This window comes from Microplitis demolitor, chromosome 10, assembly GCF_026212275.2.
Source record: "Microplitis demolitor isolate Queensland-Clemson2020A chromosome 10, iyMicDemo2.1a, whole genome shotgun sequence".
Lineage (NCBI taxonomy): Eukaryota > Metazoa > Arthropoda > Insecta > Hymenoptera > Braconidae > Microplitis > Microplitis demolitor.
In genome coordinates, this window is record NC_068554.1 from 14,617,880 (window position 1) to 14,637,757 (window position 19,878).

General features: G+C 39.5%; 2 protein-coding genes across 3 annotated transcripts in view; both read left to right on the forward strand.

Moving 5' to 3' along the window:
• Positions 1 to 19,878, forward strand: part of LOC103569156 (venom metalloproteinase 2) — a 79,623-nt gene that overhangs the window by 21,662 nt on the left and 38,083 nt on the right. The gene's annotated exons all lie outside the window — the stretch shown is intronic.
• LOC103569151 (uncharacterized) lies at positions 3,591 to 6,661 on the forward strand. Its single transcript, XM_008546287.1, has 4 exons — positions 3,591 to 3,974; positions 4,068 to 4,284; positions 4,402 to 4,604; positions 4,649 to 6,661. The coding sequence occupies exons 1-4, from the start codon at positions 3,591 to 3,593 to the stop codon at positions 6,659 to 6,661; spliced, it is 2,817 nt and encodes a 938-aa protein (XP_008544509.1).

The following is a 19,878-nucleotide window of genomic DNA, read 5'->3' on the forward strand; positions in this document are numbered from 1 at the left end:
ATTTCGGTAACGCGTGAAATTTCACTATCATACAGTTAGGACGTACAATCAATCATTAATTTAATTATTATTTCCACAAATCGCGTTGCACTTGTTCATAAAACCAAATCAATCGGTCGTACACTTGATCAGTCCTCGTGCCGAGGCTTCGGCTTATTCGCTTGTTCACGACGGCGGTTATTTGTAAAAAAAAATTTACTTATCGCAATGAATTGTTCGTTAATCACTCGGATTGTTCTTATAGAACAAAATTCACGTTGTTCAAGAGTCGTAATCAAAATTGTTCGTTTGGTCGGGTCGAATTTCTCGAATCGTAAAACGTGACCGTTCAGTACGGCGTCTAGTCCGGATCTCCCATCACGATCCATGGGTTGGATCAATTAGTCGGTCGAAGTCGAAATTTTCGATTCTAGATGTCACTAAAATTTGCTCATCCGGTAACTATTTCTTATTTGAAATAAATTCAAACCACGAGTCGATGTCGAATTTTCCATCATGTTACAAAACCTCCCCCCAGACATTGACTCGGGGTTTCGACGTTTTTGGTCGGTTTGATCGAGTAGATTGGCGGTTGTTCTTCGTTGTCGTTGTTCGGTTTGGTCGTTCGATCGGTCCGGTTTGTTGTTCGGCAGTCGTCGATCGATCGATGGTCGTTGTTTGTTGTCGTTGTTCGGCATCTTCATCAGGTTGAACCTCGTAACCTGTTTACTTGATCTAATCGGTCGTTTTGCGGCGTTGTTCAGCGGTAGTCGATTGATTGGTGGTCGTTGCTTGGCCTGGTTATTCCTTGACCTTGACCAATATCGGTTGCAAGTCCTGCAGGTCGGGTTTGGGCCGTTTTCGGCACCACAGGACCAGCAATATCCAGATCGGCGTGGCTTCGGGCAGTCATGGTGGCCATGACCTGCTTGTCGACAGTTGAAGCATTTACCACGTAGCTTCAAATCGATTGTCGGCGTTAAATCGGTTTGTCGACTTGTCGAGGCAGTCTTTGACGATATACTCGATGTCCGTGTCGTCCTCGGCGATGTTTTCAATATCCGTTTCGGCGATCTCATAGTTGTCGGCTTCGCCGATATAATCGGTGGCTGTGTCATTCTCGGTGGTATAATCGATGTCGGTGCCCTTTCTGGCGATTTTATCGGTCTCGTTTTCGGCGAGGTACTCGATGTCGGGGTCGTTGTTCGTGTCGTTCTTGGCGATGTAATAGGTGTCGGTTTCGGCGATGTTGTCGGTGTCGTTGTTCGGGTTGAACTACTAGATGAGTACCCACTGCTCGAATCGGTGTCGTTTCTTCTCGATTCGTTCTTCGCTCTATTCAGTTTGTTCGGTGAATGTTGTGTATAATTGTTCCCGGTCGTAGTCACTGCTGGTTCGGTGTTGTTCTTCGGAATTAATCGTCGAGGGCTCGGTATGGGCCTAGCTTGGCATACCGATAGCGCTGTACTCATGATTGGTCTCACTGTCACTGTACAAGGCGGTAATCGGTTCTCGGGGTTCGTATAGATCCTTAGTAAGCCAGGTGAGGTACTGGTCATAGTCGTAGTCGATGCTGTGGTCACTTGAACGGTGGTTACCACAGTGGAGCGCGTTAAACACTGCATACTGCAGTCGTATGCAGGCAGAACCGTATGGGCGAGCGGTTTTTGGTCCTCGATTGTCCAGGGTGTGTCGGGGTATCGTTTCCTTCGAAGCGCACGATATAGTCGACCCCGGCGTAATTGTTCGGTTCCCAATGCACTAGCATTTAGGGTCCGCAGGAACTCGTGTACCTGCATCGATGTCAAGTCGTTGATCCACTCGTAATCAGAGTCGTCTCCTACCGAACTCGGCGTTTGAGCTCCCTGCTTGCGCAATGCAGCAGCGGCCGCTTCCTCTCGGAGACGGAGGGCTTCAATTTGTCGGGTCATCTCTCGTTCGGTGGCTTCAAGAAGTGTTCGCTCAGCGGATAGGCTAGCATGTTGTGCTATCATGGCCTCCATGCCAGTACTGGTCGAGCTTGTTCGATTGGGCGGTGTCGGTGAAGCAATTGGCGTCGTTCCCGTTCGGTTGATCACCTGTGCTGTGATCAGTATCGGTCGTTGATGCGTTATTCGGTTGCTCTGATCAGTTGATACCGGTAGTTGTTCCATTGATCGAATGATCTTCAATGTCACATTCAGATTGGTCGGATGAGTCACTGGTGGTGACAGGAATCTCTTGACGAAGTTGATCAAATAAGTCGGGTCGTAAACGGCTTGTTCGAAATGGCGATCGTAATCTCGTGTAGATCCGTGCCTTCTGACCTTTCGGGCCCCACGTTGGGCGCCAAAATATATAACGGGTTTTTCACCACCGGGGATCTACCGGAGTGAAGTCCGAGTACACTTACTATTTGACAACCTTGTTCAAAATTTTAAAGTTGGGCGCCAGGTGATTTTATAATCACCAAATAAATAATTATCAAAACAAAAAAAAATTCGGCTCAGGGTGGTGGATCGGGGAAAGGTCAGGCAGTTAAAATTACGATAAAATAAGTGATCAGAATTAAACAAATTAATCGTATATTCAATAGACAAAATAACTGATCGGTTTCACACAAATTGTCGGTTACACAAACATAATAAATGCCGTTGTCGGCTTGACTCGATATAAACCAAAGTACAACAAAACGTAGTTGATCGGAAACAGTCAGTTTTGCAAAAAAAATAACAGTCAATTGTCGAAAGAAAAAAAAAACTCGTCGTTTATTTCATCAACACACTCGACGTAGTTCTTAACGAAATACTCGACCGGTGACGTCAGAGTCTTTTACATGGCAAGACTCGGCTGCCGCAACGAATGAGGAGGAGATAATCCGTAATTCTCGGAATTGCTCGATTGGAATAAAATAAAATATAAAATAATATTTTATTTCGGTAACGCGTGAAATTTCACTATCATACAGTTAGGACGTACAATCAATCATTAATTTAATTATTATTTCCACAAATCGCGTTGCACTTGTTCATAAAACCAAATCAATCGGTCGTACACTTGATCAGTCCTCGTGCCGAGGCTTCGGCTTATTCGCTTGTTCACGACGGCGGTTATTTGTAAAAAAAAATTTACTTATCGCAATGAATTGTTCGTTAATCACTCGGATTGTTCTTATAGAACAAAATTCACGTTGTTCAAGAGTCGTAATCAAAATTGTTCGTTTGGTCGGGTCGAATTTCTCGAATCGTAAAACGTGACCGTTCAGTACGGCGTCTAGTCCGGATCTCCCATCACGATCCATGGGTTGGATCAATTAGTCGGTCGAAGTCGAAATTTTCGATTCTAGATGTCACTAAAATTTGCTCATCCGGTAACTATTTCTTATTTGAAATAAATTCAAACCACGAGTCGATGTCCAATTTTCCATCATGTTACAATATATATGAAAAATGAGCGAATGAACTAAAATGGGTCTGGTTTAGGCGTGAGGATTTTTAAACAATTAAAAATTACATTGTTTTTGTCAATAAATAAATTAGAGATTTATTTACACTTATCGATGGGAACTTTTAAAAGAAAGATATGATGATCGTAATTACATAGGGGATTGTCATATTAAAGCCATTATAGATATGCCTTCCTTATCTAAGGAATTACCAGTGCGATCTTTCCTGAATACCTTACAGAAGCACTTACGTGCTCTCAAGGCCTTGAAGGAGCCCATAGATTCATGGGACTCCATATTAATCGTTATTCTTCGTGAAAAGCTTAACTCTTCCGCCCGTGAACGGTGGGAGGATCTCAGTACTGGTGCAAGTCGCTCTACTATTAAAAATTTTATAGAGTTTCTTAAGCGACGCGCTCAATTAGAAGGTGTTAGAGCGCAGACTTCAGCTTCGAAACCTGCACAAGAAAAGCAGAGTTCTCGGCATTATAATAATAATAATAAACCGCAGCAATCATTCATGGCTGCCACGCATGAGCAGCGGTGTGTATACTGTAATGAAAATCATCAAGTATACACTTGCAACAAGTTCGCTGCCTTAACTCCTTATGCTCGTTTCGAAGCATCAAGAAATGGTGGTTGATGTACTGATTGTTTAAAAAAGAACCACCGATCGTTCAAATGTACGTCTCCACCGTGCCGTAATTGTAAGCAAAAGCACCATACGCTTTTGCACTTTGAAAAAGGTAATGATCCTTCTGGTCAACCTAATGGAAATCAAGTGTCGTCACATTTTACCACAAGTACTACGAGCATGCATGCTCAATCATCATCAAAAGCGGTATTAGCCACTGCTATCGTTGACCTAGTTAATAGTCAAGGTAAAAGTAAACCTTGTCGTGTATTTTTGGATGCGGGTTCTCAGGCTCATTTCATAACTGAGGACGTTGCAAATTTTTTAAATTTAGTTAAAAAACCTACAAATACTTTTGTCACAGGCATTGATAATACTTCTACTTATGTCAAATTCTCTGCACATGTTACATTGCGTTCTCGTGTCAGCAAGTATGAAAAAACAGCTGATTTTTTCATTGTACCTCAAATCAGCCAAACTATGCCTTCTATTTCTATTATTCAGGCTGTGCTCGATTTACTTAAAAATATACAACTGGCAGATCCTGATTTCTTCAAACCTTCCAAGGTGGATGCCTTGATTGGAATCAAATTATTTTATAAATTGTTCAGCGTAGGGCAAATATCATTAAAAACCACCCTGAGGCGGTGTTGCAAAAAACACAATTGGGTTGGATTGTTGCCGGTGAGCTCAATCAATTTCCTCAGGTTGCAAGTGTATTTTGTCATATGACTGTTCAGTCAGGCCCTCCAGACGTAATTTTAACTCGTTTTTGGGAGCTTGAAGAACTTGACGCCGCTGCGGTCCTGTCACCAGAAAAAAAGGCTTGTGAAGAACATTATTCTCGCTATACCAAGAGAAATGCTGATGGAATATATGAAGTCAGACTGCCGTTCAATAATAAAAAATCTGCTTTGAGTGAATCTTACTCGTCTGCGTTAAGACGTTTTTATTCATTGGAGCGGAAGTTTCAGCAGAAGCCTGACATTCAAGATGATTGTGTTGCATTTTTGAATGAGTATACATCTTTAGGACATATGTCACTTGCAGATGATCAAGAAGCCAAGGATCAAGGATTTTTCCTTCCTCATCATGCTGTTCTAAAGGAGGACAGCGTTACTACAAAAGTTCGAGTTGTTTTTGATGGTTCTGCTCGAACTTCTACCGGGATTTCTTTAAACGATACTCTCATGGTTGGACCTAATTTACAAGATGATTTATTTATTATTCTCAAGCGTTTTCGTTCCCATACTTATGTGCTTACTGCGGACGCTGAGAAAATGTATCGGCAAGTTCGTGTTAATTACGACGATGCCCAATATCAGAAAATTCTGTATCGCGCAAATTCAACTGAACCTATTCGGACATATGTGCTTAATACAGCAACATACGGCACTACTAGTGCTTCTTACTTAGCTATCAAAACTTTATTTAAGTTAGCTGAGGATGAGGAAAAGAATTATCCCACTGCAGCTCAAGTGCTGCGCAGAGACTTTTACGTGGATGATTTGCTCTCAGGTGCGGATACAATTTCCGAAACAATCATATTACGTGATGAGCTCATTGCGATGTTAAAGAAAGGTGGATTTTGCCTAAGAAAATGGGCATCAAACCACCCCTCAATGCTTATCAAGAATCAGGAGCACCCTGATAGCACCCATATGTCGTTGGATCCTGATGCATCCATTAAAGCTTTGGGTATCCGGTGGAATTCCCGCAAGGATTACTTCTTTTATTCAGTAAATATTACGCCTCGTGAGGACATAACTAAAAGAACTATTTTGTCTCAAATAGCTAAACTTTTTGATCCTCTTGGACTTCTTGGTCCCATTATTGTGTACGCCAAAATTCTCATCCAACTACTGTGGAAGGCTGGTGTTGATTGGGACGAATCAATCCCGATTGAAATTCATTCATCGTGGTCTGCGTATCAGGACCAGCTATCAGTGATTGAAAAATTACGTTTTCACCGAGGAGTGACAATACCCAATGCTGTTAATGTGCAACTGCACGGATTCTGCGATGCCAGTGAGAAGGCCTATGGCGCCTGTTTATGTTTGCGCTCGACTGACATTCATGGACGAGTCCATATACGCCTAATTTGTTCTAAATCGCGCATCGCACCTGTCAAGCCTCTAACATTGCCCAGATTAGCGCTCTGTGCTTCGCTATTACTTGCTCGACTTTATCGTATTGTAAAGCCAACTATATTGAAAGAAATTAATGAGTCATGTCTTTGGTCTGACTCCACGATCGTATTGCATTGGATAAATACTCCAGCTAACCGTCTGAAAACTTTTGTATCTAATCGTGTAGCAGAAATACAAGAAGTTGCAGCGTCTTGCTACTGGCGTCATGTTTCTTCTCAGGACAATCCCGCAGATCTTATATCGCGTGGCCAACTTCCATCGGAATTCATGACAAGCTCCATTTGGTTTGAGGGTCCATCTTGGCTACTGCAGAAAAGCTCATTATGGCCTAACAGAGATCTCACTTCTATTGACATTCCTGAGCTGAAGCCGATAATTCCCAGAATTGCTTGCATGAAAATTGAATTTAAAGAGAATAATTTATTGAAAGATATAGCTCGTCCAGCAAGCTACAGAGAGTTATTGCATACATAATGCGTTTTATTCACAACGCCAAATTAAATAAGCAGCGCGAATAGGGTCCATTAGGCACCGATGGACTTTCACAAGCTCATAATTTAATTATGAAAATGGTCCAATTATCATCATTTAAAAAAGATATCGAATTAATAAGAAGAGGTGAACAGCTTCCTGCTACTAGTAAATTAATTCCATTGAACCCAATTTTAGATGACTGTGGTATCCTGCGTGTTGGAGGCAGGATCGCACATGCTTCTATAGCCTCAGACCAGCGCCATCCTATTTTATTGCCGAGCTAGCATCACATTACAAGGATAATTCTACGAACAGAACACATAAGGCTTAAGCATGCCGGAATACATTCGACTCTACATTCTGTACGCCAGGTATATTGGTCTTTGAACGGCCGGAGTACCACGAGGAGCGTAATTCACAAATGTGTGCCCTGTTACCGTGCTAAGCCACGTCTTTTGGATCATCGTATGGGAATTCTACCTGCTCAACGTGTGACCTCTTCGAGGCCCTTTCTCCGCGTTGGTGTGGACTATTGTGGTCCTTTTTATATAAAAGAAAAACGTCATCGAAACCGCGGTCGCATAAAGGTTTATGTAGCGGTATATATATGCATGTGCACGAAGGCTGTGCACTTAAAACTTGTCAGCGACCTCACAACGGAGGCTTTTATTGCAAGCTTGAAGCGCCTTTTTGCGAGAAGGGGAAAATCCCTAGAAATTCACTCCGACAATGCCACTAATTTTGTTGGAGCTAAAAACGAGCTAAACGAGCTCTATTATATGTTTAATTCTGAAGCGCATCGGAACACTATATTAAATTTCTGTAATGAAAAGAAAATCTCTTGGCATTTTTTTCCTCCCAGGTCTCCTCATTTTGGAGGGATTTGGGAGGCTGCAGTCAAATCATTTAAACATCACCTCGCCCGTACCGTAGGTGATGTCTTGTTTACTTTTTAGCAATTAGAGACATATATTATTGAAATAGAGGCAATACTCAATTCTCGACCCATATCACCTATGTCCTCTGATCCCAACGATCTTCTCCCACTGTCTTCTGTCTATTTCCTTATTGGTAGCCCATTGACTTCTTTTCCAGAGATTGACTTGTCGGAAACCCCAGCTAATCGTTTATCAGCCTGGCAGCATGCTCAGCAGCTTAAGCAGCACTTCTGGACACGCTGGCATAAGGAGTATCTGCAGCAACTTATCAAATTCAGCAGATCTCGTTCACAGCCACATAATCTCAAGGTCGGATCATTAGTGCTCATTTTTGAGGAGAATTTGCCTCCTTCAAAATGGGCTCTAGGACGCGTCATTACTGTAGCCAGAATGGAATTCTAAGAGTAGTAAGACTCAAAAACAAAACCGGCGAATACCAGCGATGTGTCAAGAAGCTCTGCCCTCTTCCCATAGATGAAGAAGATGAGGACTTCACCCCATTTGATTGAACCAGACCGTTTAAGGGGGGCGGCATGTTCAGTCGCGCAATAATAATTTGATATATTTTAATTTAAATATTTTTTATTATATTTTGAGATAATTATTTTGTTTAGACTTTAGATTTTAAATTGATTTGTTTAAAACGCATGTTTTAAATGTACACTTAAATTTCATTGTTTACTTAAGTTTTAAGTTGCTTATTTGTTTATTGCAATCTTAGGCTTAAAAATTATATTAAGTTGTCACCAAATAACTGAATTTTCCCAGTCATTAAAGTATTATATTTTAGAAAGTTTTCAAATATTTATAGCAAAACAGATGGGTATTCCCGCTCATCCTCATATAGTCATAAAGTGTACATTTAGACATCTTTTTTTTTGTAATCTCTTAGCAATATTCTGGGTTTTTGTTTCCTTTGTTGTAGCCTGCATATTATTACAAAATTCAGTAGACGTACTTCTAAGTTTGGTAAACATTACTATTAGGGTCCAGACATGCCGTTGCCTCAATTATCCTCAGGTATGCCGTTGGAACCAATGACGTTAAACCTTGCACCTGGCCTCTCTCACCGCCTACAAACCCTCCCAAAACTGTCCATTGTTAATTGCTCCTCCTTCTGGTCACCTGACCTACTTGACATTCGTTGACAACTTATCCTACTTCCTTTTTCCCTATTCTCACTACTAAATATTGTAATGACCCACGCCCTGGGTCAAGTTATCTAAAAATATTGTAAACTTTTGTAAGACCAGTTACTCTCGAAATCATCACCGCGCACAGTCGCATAAATAAAAATACTAGTTCACTTAAACCTTGAGTATATTTTTTGGTGCAAAACTTATTGCAAGTTTTGCACGTAACAACAATCGCTTACGGTAAACCAACCGCGAGTCTAAACACTACGTACAAAAAAACCTCCCCCCAACGTTGAGTTTTAGAATTTTTTTTTTACATGAAGGGGGTACCCACGCTCAAAATGACGTAAATTTTTATAAAAAAATGGATGTTTTTATTTAAAATGACCACAAAAAATGAAAAAATTAAAAAAAAACTTATCAGGGAACGTTGGGGGGAGATTTTAATAATTCTTTGATTGAATTTTGGTGGTTTTTTTTTTTTTTTTTTTTTTTTTTTTGAGATAACTTCCAGCTGAGATACACTGCTTACCGCAAATCATGTTTTTTTAATGACGTTCCGGGGAAAGTTCCATCACCGGCTTGTTTGCGAATACTATTACCTAAAAAAATTACCTAATGTTGTTGAATATAAACTCAATAATGTTCATAAGGTTTTAATGAAGTACTTCAATTTATACGCAAAAAAAAAATTCATGAAAAAAGCGTTTTTTTTTCACGATTTAGCCCGAACCCCTCCCCCCTTAAATCCCACCTGCAAATCTCGTGGACGTTAAAAAACAATAATTTTGACCGACATGGCAGCTTTTGATTCCGATTTTAACCCGTTGCTAATCCATTTTTTTTTTATTTTTTCTTATTTCAATAAAAATGAAAAATAATTTTTATAACTTTCCTTTCACTTACCGTATTGTAATTTTTTTTTTTTGGATTTTGACGGACTTCTATAGAGGACTAAATTTGCGACAAAAAAGGTCCTTTGAGTCGAGTCCGTAACTCGATTATATTTCTACATAAATCGCTTCTTAGATTAAAATTTCGTAAAAATAGCACTAAATCTCATTTATTGCTCAAACTATTGATAATGTATAAAAATGTAGGTAACAATTCTGTAGGAAATTTTATGCCCTACAATTTTTGAAATTAAACAATTTGTCCTGACTCTCGAAGTTTAGTAGGGAAAAGGGGGGGGGCGAAATGGGTTCCTGATGGCAAAATAGGCCCTCTAAAATTTTGAGTGCCTCGCATGATTTGGGGGCAAAATGGGTCCCTAAACGCGTAGGGCCCCATTTTCTCCTCGGAGTTATAATATATATATTAAGACAAATCGCTTTTCTTTTCGCGATTTTTACCAGCAGGCACCAGAATTCGCGGGTTGAAACCTGGCTTAGGCTGGCCTCTAACAAATTTTATTTTATTGGGACAGAGCGATGGGCTAGGGTTCTTGCAAAGCAAGGACCCGCACTTATTCAAACTCGACAACGTATATGAAAATTCATTAACCTACGTCACGGCTTATTATTTATAAATTATTTCTTAGAATTACTTCAATTATCCTATGCAGCTTAATCAATAGGTATTGTATCTTATTACATAATTTTACCAGTATTTTAGAATATGAATAAAAGATAGTAGGTAGAAAGGAAAGTATGCAAGTTTATTGCCAGTTATAATAATTTCAATTACTTACAATCAATATTTTCGAAGAATACAATAGATGTGGTCCGAATAACAATGGATAGCAACGTGGAAATCGTTAGTTATCGCATTGATTTTATGTGTTATAATTAATACGCTGATACTACAGATGTATCAGCGGTAACGTAATAATCAACTTAATAAATTAAATATATTTTATACTCAAATAATAAGATATAATCTATAATGAAATCGCAAGCAGAGTTGCCAGTTAAATATAAAGTATAATAATAAGAATAACTAAAAATAAATTTATATAATGCAAATAAATTGCCAGCTAACAATTAATTCAGAAATTTAAGTAGAACTAAACGCTACTAGATCCAAGATCGAAGTCATTGACTCATGATTGAGGGTCTGGGACTTGCCTCTGAACTCTGTCCCCACTTCACCCTTACGGTCATGCGTCGACGTGAAAATTAGTCATGTGACCACGGCACTATGACTTGTATAGTTTCAGACGGCAAGAAGGCGGGAAAAAATGGGAACCGCAAGGCTGAGGACGACGAAGACAATTTACATTATCTCAATCCCCCCTACCAAGCTAAGGTTACCCTTTTGACCTTTCGTCTAGGTTGTCTAAAAGTATTGCGAGTAGATCGCCAGATATGCAAGTAGATTGCCGGTGATAATTATACAATAATTATAAACAAAAAATATTTACATTAAATTATTTATAGCGGTGCGAATAAATCACCTAAAATTGCAAGTTAATTGCCAGTAAAAAAAAGATTTGCAATTGAAAAATTCTCGCCAGATCGCTAGTTTCAAAAATTTTGCGACTTAATCGCCAGTAGTGCAAGTAGATTGCCAGTAAAAAAAAATAATTTTGAGAACGATCGCAAGCCGTTAGGAGTATTGTGAATTCAATTCCAAGTCTAGCCACTCTAATCTCGAGTCCACCTCGATCCTGGGACCTCGATCTGGATCCGGAAATCTTTACAACTTACGAACTAAAAAAAAAATAAAATATACAATAGAAATAAAAAGATAATTTTAAATATTTGTTTCCCACAGCCTCTAGGCTGTAAGGAAAGTATAGTAATTTTTTTTCTGCTACCAACTGCTACTGGACTTGAAGCTGTAATTGATAATTATTACAATTGGCAACAATAATAAAATGAATTAATGATATGAATGTGAGATTATGTGTATGTTTTTATTTAGATTTACAATCTAAATCGGTAACGTAAGGTAATTTATTCCAGTTTCTTGGTAGTGCGCAAGTGACTACGATGGAAGCGCTCAATGTCCTCCGGAGTGTACTTCGTTGATATCCAATTTTTGTACCCCGGGTATCTGCGATTACAAAAGTTGCAGTGTGGGTCAAATAATTGGCTTGGAATGCCACAGCCTTGACCACGTCCCCGAATGTAGTCCTTGTAATTTTTGTCGTGTGGACGGAAGCACGTTGCCGTCGTCACTTGGTCTTGATAGCATACGTGGCACATGTCAGGTCGCCATGGTAATTGACATTCGGCAATTTTGTGGTCTCGTTGCCGACAATTTTGACACGCATTGGAGATAAACAACGACTGAGCTTGGGTCGTTACCGTCTGTGTCCATGATTCTCTCAATTCTGTATAACATATCCGAGGCTTGACAGTGACGCAGATTTTCTCGATTGCCTTGCAGAAGGTTGTGTAATCCAGAAAGTGAACACCGTTATGGATCACAACTTGTGGTGTTGGATCTGTTGCAGCTGCGATGGAGTTTGATGCTGAAGCAGGTGGTAAGCCAGACAAGAATTGTTTGTAGGCATCTGTAGGTTGCAATGGAACCTCATACCTTGGCGCTGGAGCTGTCTGCGAATACGGTAACGAATTAGCAAAAGTTACCATCTGGATCTTGGTTTTGATGTCCTTCGGAATAGCTCCCGAAGCTCGTAGTGTCGAAACTTCTTTTTCAGATAGCTCTTGGCGAGCCATTCGCCTGACTAGCAGTGATGATGGTGGAAATCTGGCATTTTCCGGCGGTGGACGTTGGTATGCGCCATCGCGAATCTTGAGTCCTGGATTCGGACCGCAAGCGGAAGCTTGTTGAGCCAGTAATGGCAACACCGATTTGTTGTTTGGCGGAATACCGATGTCATACTCTACTTTGACTGGAGTAGAGGTTGTGGCTGAGGTCGTTATTGTCTGACAGCTGATTTCAGTAACGGTCAGTTGCGTTTGCGAATTGATCGCCTGGAATTTCTTAGCAAATTCTTCGGGGCTTGGCAATTGAATGTCTGCGATCATTTTCTGGCTTTGCTGGACTTGCTTAGTTAACTGATCAAGTACCGTGAGGTTTGCTGTAAGATTTGACTCTGGTTGCAGAGTGACTGGAGGCATTTTTAGAGATTCTACTTGCGTTCTGAGTTCTGCGACTTCGTCGGTGTTGGTTTGAACGACGATTTGCAGATCTTCTAACTTCTCGTCGATGCGTCCCATCCACTGGATGTCAAATCTTGATGTCCCCGATGGTATTGACGTGACAGCAGGACGGTGACTGATGGCCCGGTCAATGCGAGCATGCAGCTTACTAAATTCATCCTTCAAGAATTTAGTTAGAGTCTCGAACATTGCTGATGTTGGTGTTGCAGTTGGACTCGACACGTATAGTGCAGACGATGGACGACCAAAGTCAAGACCAGTCGTCGTTTGCCATGGCGGCAACGCGAATTGGGCTCCGGTTGATGTCGCTGACCCAGTAGACCATGTTGGTGATGCTGCGACGGTTGTTGCGATTACAGGAGCCGCCGGTGACGAAGTTGCTGTTGTCTTCTCAGTAGCAGGGGGTGATTCAGAGGTGAATGTTGATGCAGTGTTAGATGAGAGTGATAATGATTCAGATGATGGTATGACTGCATGGATGGATGTTACTTCAGTATCAGACACCTCGGCCTCGGACTCATGAGATGAGGCTTCAGTATCTGATCCTGATTTCCCATGTATTTTGACTTTCATGATGAATGATCTGAAATATATTGAGAATAATCAGTTACGTCTTCGAGACCGTCTAGGAATTCTTAAATCATGGTAATAGTATGTGCCAATATCGTTACCGGCATTATCCTGTAATTCAACTACTAAAGGACTCAAAATCTTAGAGACAATCGCAGGTCCCGAATATTTTGGTGCTAATTTAGCATTATAACCATCAACTTTCTTACTTAATTTTTTATTTAAGTAATAAACTTGATCACCGATTTTTAAATCTATGGGAACATCGGAAAGTTTTTGTTCGTGTTGTTTCCGCGTGCGTTCCCGAGCTTTCAACATATTTTACTCAACAAAATGTCTCAGTTCAACTGCACGGTCCATTCGGGCTTGCCAAACGATAACGTCAGATACGTCTAGATTTTCAAGAGGATCTGTGTCATTAATTAATCGTGCGTCACGTCCGTGATTTAGATAGAATGGAGAGACGCCTAAAGCAGTGTGTACCGAGGTATTATACGCGAATTTTAAATCATCGAGATGTTCATCCCAATCTTTCTGATTTTTACTTGTGAACAAGACAATCATAGGTTTAATTGTACGATCGCAGCGTTCAACGGGATTTGCGCAGGGGTGACCGATAGGAGTAGGTGTAAATTTGATATTAAATTGACTAATTAAATTAATCATATCTTTGTTTATGAATTCTTTACCGTTATCAGAAATAATTTGGCAAGGAGGGCCCCAGTGATTAAATACGGTCATCAGGTGATGTTTTATGATTTCTCCCGATTGTTGTTTCAGAGGAAAGATATCAAGGTAGCGCGTATAAAGATCTTCAATAACCAGAGCATATTGATTCCCCATAGTTGAGCGGGTGTATGGGCCAATTGTGTCAATCGAGATAATAGACCAAGGTTGAGTTGGTGGTCTCGTTCCGATATATCCTTGCGGTTTTGTCTGATCATTTTTGGTCATTATACAAGTCTCACAACCAGAAACGTAAGATGAGACGTCTTTGAACATTCCTGGCCAGTAAAAATGATCTCGTATCCGTTGATAAGTTTTGTTAATCCCAAGATGACCCGATTGAACTTCACAGTGTGCTTTCTCGATCGCTGGACGAATTTCTGAGTCAGTTAGGACGACTTTCCAAGGATTTAATTCACCAAGTTTTCCTTGACAGCTAATGGACGGTAAAAATACAACTTATCGTTTTTATATTTCCATTCACGATAATTCTCCGGATATTTTTGGACAACTCGGACTTTCTCATCATACCAAGCAGAATTTTGAGCAATAACACACAGTGGTGATGGATTAGAATCGGAAACAGTTAAATCAGCAGTCTCTGGTTCTTCATATCGACGCGAAAGTGCGTCTGGAGCTTCGTTTTGTGTACCCCGATAATGAACAATTTCTATGTCATAAGCGGAAATTTCAATTGCCCACCTAGCTAATCTACCTGCAGGATCTTTTAGCGAGTGGAGCCATTTTAATGCGGAATGATCAGTGTAGACTGTGACTGGTAAACCTTCGATGTAGCCGCGTAATTTTCGTAAGGACCACACTACAGCAAGACATTCTTTTTCTGTTATCGTGTAATGCATTTCTGCTTTATTTAACGGTCGACTCAGACAGATAATTAAATTTTTCCGATCGAGTTCTGCATCATACTGAGTTAAAACAGAACCTAACCCAGTGTTGCTAGCATCGGTATATAGACGATAAGATAAATCTGGACGTGGCAATGACAATGTTGCGGCTTTTAACAGAGCTCGTGTAGTTTCCTCAAAAGCCTTTTCTTCGACATCTGTTCATTCCCATGGAACTCGAGTACTGGTCAATTTATTCAGAGGACCTTGAACTTGTGCAACATTTTTAAGATGTTTATGGTACCAGTTGACTAATCCATTAAATCTTCGCAGTTCCTTACGGTTTGTAGATCGTTATAATTTGCAATTGGCTCCAATCGAGCTGGGTCGGGTTTCAAGCCATCTTCATTAATGATGAAGCCTAAAAAATGAACTTCAGAGCATCCAAGATGGCTCTTTTCTTCGTTCATTTTTATTCCAGCCTCACGGAATCCTTCAAAAACAGCTTAAAGAAGAATTTTATGCTCTTGTAAATCATCACTAATTATTATCCAGTCGTCGAGATAGGCGAAAATTTTATTTTCTGCTTCAGTATGTGAAAACTGGGTTTTTAATGACTCAATAATTTTTCGTCGCACTATATCGGAAACTTCTTGGTACGTGCTTGGTGCATTTGTGAGACCAAATGGCATCCGAATCCATTTAAATAACCCTCGTCCATCTACACAAAATGCTGTGTACTGACGGCTATTTGGTTCAACTAAAATATGATGGAAGGCATCACTGACATCAAGTACCGAAATTACTTTAGCACCTTGAAGGCTTGACAAAATACGATGCATAATTGGTAGTGAATAAGCAGATTTTTTCGTGACTTTATTTAATGGCCGGTAATCGATGCACATGCGCCAAGTATTGTTCTTCTTGGGTACCATTACTGGCGAACATGCCCAAGCACTATTTGAAGGCTGAATATAACCCTTCGCGAGTAATTCATCGACTTTATCGTGCATCGCTTTCATTACTGGTGGACTTTTACGGTATGGTTTAGTGCGTATTGGAGTATCATCTGTCAATTCGATACGATGTTGAACTAAATGAGTTAAACCCAACTGGACTTGTTTATTTTTCTCAAATTCGTTGGCTAGAAATTTTTCCAGATCGACGCGTTCAGCTGACGACAGTACATTTAATGATGCTTGATTTATAAATCCGGACCGAGAGAAAAATGTATGAGTGACGTTACTGGTATTTAATTTCCAAGTACTCTCCTTGGAATTTACTTGGATATCTGCTAGTTGCTAGAAATCAAGACCAAGAATTACTGGAGTAGACAATTCAGATAAAACACTTAACCAAGTGATAATAGCATGACCATCGAGTTGAATTTTTAATGGGGCTCCACTACGGGTTTGCGTGGACTTGGAGTTAGCCATAGTTACTCAATGGGTACTAGTGGGGTCAGGTGTAAGGTCTTGCAGTTGATATTCTTTGATTTGTTCATACGCAATGTCAGAAATATAACTGCGCTCACTCCCACTGTCCAATAATGCTTCGAGCTCATATTTACCGATAAATATATTGGCAATCATGCGACTTACTGTTGACGGAGCTTTAAGACTGGCTGAAGAGGTCATATGGCTGAGTTAATTATCATTACTGAGCATTGGCAGTAATGTACTCTGTTTATTGTCCGAATTCATTTGAATGGTGAATTTTGGAGCGTAAGCAATGTCTTCACTCGAATTGGATCGATACTCATCAATCTCTGAGTCATATAAAGGACTAGTATCCACCCTTAGATCACAGAGAGGAGTACCATATATCTCCGAGCTGTTTTCAAACTTTGTGACCGCTGGTCGTTGCCGTTCGTTTATTTCAAGGTCTAGTAGTGAGTTTTTAATTGGAGATTTTAATCGATTTTTATTAACTTTATTTTTAGAATTACGCGACGGATTTATAGAATTTTTGATTTTGGATTTTAGAATTTTTACAGGATTTTTAAATTTTGTTCTTTTATTATTTCGAATTTGTTGAGAAGCTTCTGAACTTGTCTCCCAACTGGAATCTTCACTCACCAACCTGTCAGCAATTTGATCGAGAGGAGTTGAAAAATCCATTAAATCAGCATCAGGATTCTCCGAAACATTACCAACCAATTTTGGAGTATCAGCAGCTATGGGATAGTTTAGAAAGAATTTTCCACGACTGATGACAAATTCAGAAGCATCAGGATTTAATTTGAGCATATTTGATTTATCCTCAATATTTACAATAGGCTTGTCCGAATTGTTATTTGGTACAGGAGCCCTGGTATTGTGATTAGTGTCTACCAGGGCGCTTACGCGTTTTTTGGAGTAGGAGGACGCGGACGAAGAGGTAATCCTGCTTTAATACGCAATTCGTCGGTTACTGGTCCACAGCAAACTTCGGCAGCGTGACCAATTTTTCCGCAACGACCGCAGACAGGAGTTTTCGTTGCATTATTATTCGATGATACTGGAGTTGGATTAATAGGAGTTACGTTTCCCGGTGACGTATTTACCGTATTTTGATCTAATTTTTCTAGAATAGTTTTCATCATAGACTCGAAATTATTTAATAAAGTAGAAGACTCAAAATCTACATTTGTACTAGCCGGATTTGACTGTGTTGGATTTTGAGTGTATTTAGAATTATGAAAATTTTTATTATTGTTAAAATTATTATTTCTTTTAAAATTATTGTTTCTATTAAGATTATTATTTCTATTAAAATTATTATTTGCGAAATTATTGTTGTATGATACGGTAGAAGGATGTAAAGTCTCTATACTATTAAATTGATCTATTTCCGTACTTTTGATAGAATTTAATTGGCTACGAGTTTCGATTCTATTGTTATTTTCTTTACGAATTTTAAAATGAGGGTTCAGCGCATCAGCTGTTGACTGCCAGGCGCTGACCCGCGTATATAATTCAGCGTAAGTCATAATAGTGGTATCCGAAAATTTTTGTAAAAACTGACAATTAAATCGCGAAGTTATTATTCGAATTAGCTTCGCTTGCGATAACGGATCTTCTAATTTTGCAAATTCGCTTTGCAACCGATGAATAAATGCAACTCCTGTCTCGTCGCTGCTTTGTTTGGCCGAATATATCCCTTGCAGCACCGACTCATCTGTTTGCTGAACCTGCCAGATCTTAAAAAATTCTTTGAAGGCCACCCAGCTGTGAAATAAACCTTCGTTTTGGTAGTACCACTCGAGTACGTCACCGCGAAGTGTGTTGGTTACCACTGCATGGAAATTTTCAAAAGAAATATCATTGCTGACCATCCGCTGTTCGATTTTTTATTAATATTTTCTGGCGTCAATGGGAGAAGATCGATCATGAGACGGAAATGAGATATTCCAAGATTTAACAAAACGACTGAGATCATACAACCGCATAGAGTTAGACCCACTCATATTCGAATTCCCCGCTGCAACTGTATAAGTATTATGCCAGGTTGACGGCTGAGCATGTGGGTATGCTAGTACTGATGAAGCTTGTGTGTATGTATTTGTGAGTGCGAGTGCACTATTATTGCTAGGTGGATGTATATATGTGTACGAGAGTGTCGGCTGGGCATTCGTATGCACTGGTAGCGTATGAGTTGGTGGTGGGACCACTGAGTGCGCGTACGGTTCACGCCCAGGTAAGCCAGGCATGGCGAACTGCTGTCCGTTTGCTTGCGTTGCTTGCGTCTCGGGTTACGACGCGTATAGCTAGTATACGCTCAAGGTCAAAGTATAACGAAATATTTATGGGAACGACACCGGCACACAATATTACAATGATAAATAAATTTTTTAAATAAATAATTTATAATAAATAGATAATAATTAGAATAAATAAATTGAAAAAGCAATTAAATATTTTATAAAATTTTGATGCGGATGATAAGTGAGAAAATGGAATGAAGCGATGAATGTAAAAAAATGATATTGTTAATACTGGTAAAATTTTTGAAATTATTATTGAAAATAGTATAAAATTTTTGCTGCAAAGCCGTTAGAAAAATCAATAGAATTTTCAGTTGCCCGTTTGGATTACTGCAAAGTCCCTGTTCGAGCGCCAGTTGAGACAAATCGCTTTTCTTTTCGCGATTTTTACCAGCAGGCACCAGAATTCGCGGGTTGAAACCTGGCTTAGGCTGGCCTCTAACAAATTTTCATTTTATTGGGACAGAGCGATGGGCTAGGGTTCTTGCAAAGCAAGGACCCGCACTTATTCAAACTCGACAACGTATATGAAAATTCATTAACCTACCTCACGGCTTATTATTTATAAATTATTTCTTAGAATTACTTCAATTATCCTATGCAGCTTAATCAATAGGTATTGTATCTTATTACATAATTTTACCAGTATTTTAGAATATGAATAAAAGATAGTAGGTAGAAAGGAAAGTATGCAAGTTTATTGCCAGTTATAATAATTTCAATTACTTACAATCAATATTTTCGAAGAATACAATAGATGTGGTCCGAATAACAATGGATAGCAACGTGGAAATCGTTAGTTATCGCATTGATTTTATGTGTTATAATTAATACGCTGATACTACAGATGTATCAGCGGTAACGTAATAATCAACTTAATAAATTAAATATATTTTATACTCAAATAATAAGATATAATCTATAATGAAATCGCAAGCAGAGTTGCCAGTTAAATATAAAGTATAATAATAAGAATAACTAAAAATAAATTTATATAATGCAAATAAATTGCCAGCTAACAATTAATTCAGAAATTTAAGTAGAACTAAACGCTACTAGATCCAAGATCGAAGTCATTGACTCATGATTGAGGGTCTGGGACTTGCCTCTGAACTCTGTCCCCACTTCACCCTTACGGTCATGCGTCGACGTGAAAATTAGTCATGTGACCACGGCACTATGAC

Coding starts and splice junctions, on each gene's coding strand:
- LOC103569151 (XM_008546287.1), top strand. CDS start 3,591: ATGCCTTCCTTATCTAAGGAATTACCAGTGCGATCTTTCCTGAATACC. Junction 3,975..4,067: donor ACTGTAATGAAAATCATCAA/GTATACACTTGC, acceptor TGTTTAAAAAAG/AACCACCGATCGTTCAAATG. Junction 4,285..4,401: donor TGACCTAGTTAATAGTCAAG/GTAAAAGTAAAC, acceptor CTTTTGTCACAG/GCATTGATAATACTTCTACT.